The sequence below is a fragment of the Priapulus caudatus genome, unplaced genomic scaffold (genome assembly GCF_000485595.1).
Source record: "Priapulus caudatus unplaced genomic scaffold, Priapulus_caudatus-5.0.1 Scaffold2383, whole genome shotgun sequence".
Taxonomy (NCBI): Eukaryota; Metazoa; Priapulida; class Priapulimorpha; order Priapulimorphida; family Priapulidae; genus Priapulus; species Priapulus caudatus.
This window is the reverse complement of record NW_014579444.1, coordinates 9,707-16,981: the sequence shown is the minus strand read 5'-3', so window position 1 is coordinate 16,981 and position 7,275 is coordinate 9,707. Positions and strand designations below refer to the sequence as shown.

Below are 7,275 nucleotides of genomic sequence, written 5' to 3'. Positions count from 1 at the left end.
CTTCACCATCTTTGCATTCCATCATCCTCTCCCTTTCTGCCGTGCAGACCGACACTAGGCGGCGTTCTGCACAGCTGCCACCGACAGGCCGCGGGCATGGAAAACCCACAGAGCCAACCACGCGGCATTCAACACGTCTTAACTTTCCACCTCCACGATTCAACACTTAACATAGTCCGAGCTGATTCGCCAGCATCCGGCATTTAATCTTTACCCAATTTTCTATCTCTGTCAACCTACGGTCACCTTTATACCGTTACATCTACAATCCGCTACGTACTATTATACCAACCATTACTGCCTAGCCATTCATCCAACGCAACGCACCACAATACGCCAACCTGATACACCCAATCACGCCCTATCCTTACGACCAGAATGCGCTCCATGCTAGATGCTTTTCCGTTCTCTTTGCTCACTGCAGGAAGACGACTTCGGGTTTCGCACTCCACTTCCTCACCGAACGTACTTCCCCCTACAAAACTTTCTGTTGGAAACTCTATCACGCATCACTGGTAGCTTTTCCCTCAAACGAGAACACTCCAAACGCACACCACCGTACCAGCCGAGTAAGGCCCCGCACAGATGCCACACTCCTCCATATAGGTCACTTTAAAATGCACAGGCCGTGTCCCATCACACCTTTGTATAAACCAGTGATTCACGTCATCCTGCTAGAATAGTACACACACCTACCAACAAATCACATTTCCCACTTTTCTCAAAAATGTAAAGTACAATTCCTGCCCGTCACGTTTTTATGCGCATTACAAATTACCGGCTGACCACTACATATTACTTCCTACTTTTTCATATTCCACTTGCTTGTAATCTGCGTAAACATCGCCGACTCGTGACTCATCACTAGCCCATAGCAAAAGGCCAGCTTAATGTCCAGGAACCCATCTCACTAGTCACAAAAACAAAACCAAAACAAAAAATAAAAAAACAACATCTCAGTTACCAGCTTTTCTGCGAATTTTTACATTCTAGTGAAAGTCGACAAATCTCTTCACGTAAGAAATTATAGATGAACCTTTCAGATCCGCGTCAGTAAAAACATACTTATTTAATCGATCAATAAAATAATCGGCACACAAATTTTTCACAGAATACACCCATAGCAACAATTAACACAGTGAACGTAGTCAATTCTAATCCGGTAATTGCCATGACACGACATATACGACGATGCCAGTCCCACTCCATTAGAACTGCTATCGTCCCACTCTATTTGCTCTCGGTGTCCGGCTTGACCCACATTTTAAAGAAGGACTGTCGCGACCTTAACAACTAAAAACGTGGCTGAGCATTTGCTATTTTAATCATCGCCCCTAAGCAGCACAAACCCATCGTAATTTTTACACTGAGGAGTCATTAGTAATACGTTCACTATTAGTTGAGACTATATATTTCACTATATTTTTCCAAATTGTGCATTTATTTGAGATATGAATTCTTTAACACTGTCATGGCGACTATTAGAAACTATTTTTCATGAGAAACTCCAGACTGGCTAAAGACCGGTATATAACAAGCAATACGTTTGCTATAGGCGAGCGTATTCGCTTGTATTTCACTCAATTTTTCCAGATTGTGCATTTATTTAAGAGATTAATCCTTTAATAAAAATTACGATGAATAATCGAAACTATTCTTTGCCAAGAAGCTCCGCAGATAAAGACAGACATCACTCACAAGTTGCAGGCTTGCTTCTCGGTATCACCTCGTCGCTGAGGCTTGCCGGGTGCGCCACCCTCGGCTTGTTCTTCCCCCACTGCTGCTCCGGAGAAGGTCCCTCGAGTTCCTCTCTAACCACGCCTCCTCCGTACTCATCCATCTCCTCGTCGGATTCTCCTGCGGGAAAAAAAGAGATCGAAGCATCGCAAAGAAAGCAAGAGTTTGATATCGCGTTCGTTTTTCGAGTTGCCTTGGGTTGAGAGTTTACAAGCGTGTGTTATATTAAGTAGGTGAAATTAATCTGTTTCTGGTAATTATCTGCTGCAGGCTTAGAATAACGATGTAATTAACCAGGTCAATCATTTTTTTACTGTAATGTTAATATAAGATAAGTTGATAGGGTAATAGCTGACCGAAAATACTTTAAGCGTGGAAACAGCTTATCTATTTAGACATCTATCTAACAGCTAAACAGAAAAAATCGAACATCTGCAAAATCTATTGAAAAATCGGCGAATCGTAAAACTTTTGCGAACCGGTGTGCACGAGACTGCTGCCTTGTGTTTCCTGCCGAGACGTCTTGCCCGATGGTGGTGCCACCTTCTCCCCGCGCGCCTTGCTCCTCCTCCTCTGCGGCGTTTGTTGCGGGCTCTTGCTGGGAAAGAAAGGGTTCTCTGCCACCTCCGTGTAGACCGGTGCTGCCCTCTCTTTGTGAGAAAATCAGACAATAGGGAAACGATTTACAACAGTGCAAGTATATCGGTTGAATCTTACATGTGAATGACAATCGAACGCACACATATTGCTTTAGCCTTTATATGTATGTATGTATATATATATATACACATGCATACACATAAAAGGTAATGCAATATATGTGTGCGTTCAATTATATATATATATAGATAGATAGATAGATAGATAGATATATAGATAGATAGATATATAGATAGATATATAGATAGATATATATATATATAGATAGATAGATAGATAGATAGATAGATAGATATATAGTATGCGTTCTTAACAGTATTACACCGATTGAAGTATTTTCTTGTTACAGAGCAATGAATAACACATCATAAACGTGTACATACACAATGTAATATAATTATACAGAGTAGACACAATCACACTTACTTGATGGATCTGCAGATGGACTCTTTAGGGTTAGTGTCGTGGTACCCTGTGATGCCAGCGACGAGTTACCCTGGTGCGCCAGCGACCTGGTACCCTGATGCGCCAGCGACGTGGTACCCTGGTGCGCCAGCGACCTGGTACCCTGGTGCGCCAGCGACGTGGTACCCTGGTGCGCCAACGACGTGGTACCCTGATGCGCCAACGACGTGGTACCCTGGTGCGCCAACGATGGGGTACCCTGATGCGCCAGTGACGAGGTACCCTGTGCTGCCGGTGGACTGCCCTGCACTTGCATCAGCTGCTGCTGCATTCTCTCCATCTTCTCACGCATCATCTTCAACTCCCCTGCGAATTTCGAAAACTTTGCGTCAGGACTTCACATTCGCACGGTCTCGCACCTCAGCCAACACATTTTACCTGAAAAACAGTAATTCTACCTAAGAAAAAGTATTCTGGGGCCATACTGTGGTTCAGTCGTCAAGGACCGCAAAAATTTAAGTCCGAATATCTTTTATACCTTATCGATAACTATCCCTTGGATAATCCACTCGACGATGAGCGTACAAAATCTCGGTCGAAGCACGTTCTATTGACTCTCACACACAATTCCACGACATTACCAACCCTGTTTTCATTTACACAACACCAAACCACGCTCGCGCTCCCACAAGGAAAGTCTAGATCTATATACGCGATCGTACTTTCGAGATCCTGCTTAGACTTGTCTTCGCTGGACTCGCCCGCCGAAGTCGTCTTGGCACCCTCTACATCTGCTGCCATCCTATCGAAGACGTTTGCGAATTTCTCCGGTGCAGCAGCAGCAGGGGAAGCCGTGCTGCACGGCTGGAGAGGGTCGGAAATGCCGTTTCCGACGTTCTCTGTGTTGGGTGTGCAACTACTTTTTTGGTTGCTACTTTTCTCAACAGGTGGCGCCGTGAGGTCGTCTTCGTAGTCGCTGTCGGCAAACAGCTCCGCTAGCGTGTCCTCGTCGATCTCGTCTTCTGCGCCGCGCCAAAAAAAAACAAGAGGCTATTCGACGCTCATCTTCTGCATACTTCCAACTATGATTACGCGAACCTGACATGGGTCAACTAGAACTAGCCCTTACTAACCGAGTTGGTGTCAGGTCTACATAAAATGGACGATTAAATACGTATATGAGGGCGGGGGTTAGGATTTGGTCAGGGTTGGGGTAGTTAGTAAGGTTTAGGTTCAGGGAGGGCCCCATTGTCAGGGTGCATAAACAGAATTACTCTTAACATCAGTCTTAAAACTCTTAACGTTAACCTTTTATCATAGACTGTTGACAGAATTTTGCTTCGTAGAGTATTGAGGACATTTGGTGGGATTTTTCATTCTCGTAACTTTACCATGTTTCTGTTAATGGTCTACGAGTCAGAGTTAATGTTGAGACTAATGCTTAGATTAATCTTTGGTTCTGACAATAGGCTCCAGGTTATATGCTTATATGCTGATGATACACAGTCTGCGAAATTAACCACTGGCCCGGTATCCGAGGCCAGTAAATTTTCCGTGGGGCCAATGAAACTGGTAAATGAACAAGCCCGATGGGCCAGTGGAAAAAAATGGAGTAAATGGTCTATTATTGATATTTCAGCGTATTTATGTGATGATCAGTCTGAGAATTTACCGAAATTCCCGATATTTTGTATGAAAATTTACTGTTATTTACCGATAGGGCATCATATTCCCGATCTTAAGTAGGGGAAGTAACTAGTCAACACCATGCGTGTTTGTCGCCGCTAAAGGTCACAACAACTTCCGGTTTCCGGTCCGGTTCGGTTTCTCTTTTCATAATATGATGATCATTGATTCGGGCCTGTAAAACCTAGTGTGGGCCAGTGAATTATACATTTCTATAGGCCCGCTGGGCCAATGAGGGTGGAAGTTTTTCATGCAGACTGGATACATGATGATTATTATGATGTATGTGCGTGCTAATCTTGGCTTGAGCTACACCAAGAGTAAATCAAAAGTCCCACTAAGCCTGGCACCTCTAAACCATCTGATGTTTCGTACAGAACCCTTCCTCCCCTACACGACGTAATCAATAGTTATTTAACGAGCGTAATTGAACAAATCGAGGACGTAACAAATCAACAACAAACAAAACAAAGCAAGTAACGAATCAAACAAATCAATGAATTAATGAATCGAACGCGAAGTGTAATCGAAGTGTAATCAGCGAGGGAGCAGATGCCTCACGCCTGCCTCTGCAGACGCCTTACGCCTCTCTCGTCGTACGATTACCGATTACACGTATGAAACAGATCAGGGTGCGAAATTAACGCGAGTACGGAGTCAAATACTCCCCGATTTACTGTCGGACTCCCTGATTTGACATATATGCAGGAGTCCGTGTAACTCCCTGAAAATTCTGCTATACTAACTAGTTCGTTCCAGAGCACGGCCTCGCGTAATTACCGTATTTTTTCAGCAAATGTCCACAGAAAATTTGACAGATGTGCAACCGCATGAATCTTCAAAATAATCACATGCATTATTTAGTTTGCATCTTTAGTTTTGATCTGCGGACTCCCTCTTTTTGAGGGCCGGGAGTCCCGTTGGACTCCATTGTTTAAAAGTTCATTTCTACCCCTGGACAGATGGTAGACAGACCTGCAGCATCTGCTTCCTTGTTGTCATCTGCATGCTGCAGCTTGGCTTCATCTCTCGCGGATGCGGTTGCCGTGCCATCATTGCTTGAGTCCTCGTCCATCAGAGCACTCAGCATGTCAAGGTCGCACTCGTCTGCAGCCGAAGCCAAACGATGTACGCACGGAAACAAAGTCGTTATCGTGTTTAATAATTGGTTTCTACATAAAGATGCATTTTTAGTCTTTGCAAGATTTTTGTGCATCATTATCCGATTCCTAGCTGAGGGTATACACTAACACTAGTACTAGGTCTTCCTTACTAATTCTTAATACCTAATTTAATTAGCACTTCGTTCGGCAATAACTCATATAGTCCATATACATACGATGATACAGACTACATAATCAATCAATGTGATTAATAAATTAAATCATGATTAGCGTCTTTAGACTTTAGACAACTACAATCCAGACTAGTCAGCAGCCTAAAAAATACTTTTTTTATTACGAGAGCTCTTTTTTGATTTTGTATGAAAAAAAGAGCTCTCGTAATTTTGTTTACGGGAGCTATTTTGGATTAGGCCCACGCCCCCGCCTACCCATGTCCCCACCACACATCGCCAGCGCATAGTGTGCTTGCTTGGCGGGTGCCCTGCAAAAACGGAGCTCGAAAGGCGGCAGCCAGCTTGCATCCCGGCAGATGCAATGCGCCCCATGTACTTCGTGTATAAATCAGTCATCCTCGTCTCTTTATTCCTTTACATTTTCACGGAAGAGAACATTTCGCTGCTGGCACTGCAGATTGTGAATTTGGTCGTGGTTGGGCAGATGAGCATTTGATCGGCATTTCACAGGTGATTATAGGTCAAAAGTTAGAGCTAGAAGAAAACATTAAGACCTTCTGGTACATTTCGTGATTTATTTACCATCTAATTTGTTTTATTGAGAACGTTTCCAAGTGGACCTGTGGATATACTCATGAGTCGATCATAACGTCCATCCAATAAATAGCTGGTACGTCGTTATTCTGATACACATTCACGTGGACATTGGCCATGCTATGGTAACTCTGATTGAACCATCATCACCATGGCAGCATGACACACCGGCAACTTAAGCCGTTATCCAGACATACCACCTCGATTGGCATAAGGGTGGCAAAGGCCTGTTCGACCGGTATAATCAACCGTCTGAATTTTTTGAACATCCAATATAAATATACAGCTTGTTATAAATGTAAACACAGTAAGGCAAACATACATAAACTTTTACTGATCTTAGGATTCCCAAGCGCACGTTAGTGGATTATTTTCGCGCATACTAGTGGGGAAGTAACAAGTGATGCAATCGTAAAGCAAATGCAACGCATCAGACCGAGGAAAGTTCGTAAACTAGAAAAGTTTTAAAGTGGGGTAGGGAAAAAACACTCTGTAGGCTTTAACATGGTGAGAAGTCGGAACTTTCATCGGCGGGTCACGAACAGAGAGGTGGGTAACTTTTAATCAAATTTTACAGAACACTCTCTCGTCCGTATATACTTGTAATTTTAAGATATGACGTGGTCATCGACTAATGAAAGCCCATCAAACATGTAAGATCAGGGCCAAAATGCCCGTGAATTTCCTTAAAATGGTCCGCGCTAAAATCGTGCTAGCACTTGCATATCCTAATTACGAGAGATCTATTACCAATACTCCAGTGTGCTACTACCGAAATCGTTAGAATAAATTGGGAAAGTAACTTTCGTTATTTATTCTAATCTGATTGCGATCAAAGATGTCGAAAATAGCAAAAGAATAGGGGTGAGAAAGACTAAGAGGGAGGCGAGCTGAGA

The 7,275-nt window shown here is 43.4% G+C and overlaps 1 protein-coding gene and 1 long non-coding RNA gene across 2 annotated transcripts in view; one reads left to right on the top strand and one right to left on the bottom strand.

Annotated features, from left to right (window-relative positions):
- The window catches only part of LOC106818620, a 14,141-nt gene that overhangs the window by 1,939 nt on the left and 4,927 nt on the right, over positions 1-7,275 (bottom strand). The window contains exons 2-6 of the mRNA XM_014823311.1: positions 5,464-5,595; positions 3,525-3,824; positions 2,824-3,168; positions 2,217-2,387; positions 1,699-1,857 (exon numbers count right to left, since the gene is read on the bottom strand). Of these exons, the coding sequence (XP_014678797.1) occupies positions 1,699-1,857; positions 2,217-2,387; positions 2,824-3,168; positions 3,525-3,824; positions 5,464-5,595 (1,107 nt within the window). The remainder of the gene's footprint in view (positions 1-1,698; positions 1,858-2,216; positions 2,388-2,823; positions 3,169-3,524; positions 3,825-5,463; positions 5,596-7,275) is intronic.
- Positions 6,886-7,275, top strand: part of LOC106818621 — a 3,393-nt gene continuing 3,003 nt past the window's right edge. Inside the window, exon 1 of the long non-coding RNA XR_001395264.1 lies at positions 6,886-6,928. This is a non-coding gene — a long non-coding RNA (uncharacterized LOC106818621). The remainder of the gene's footprint in view (positions 6,929-7,275) is intronic.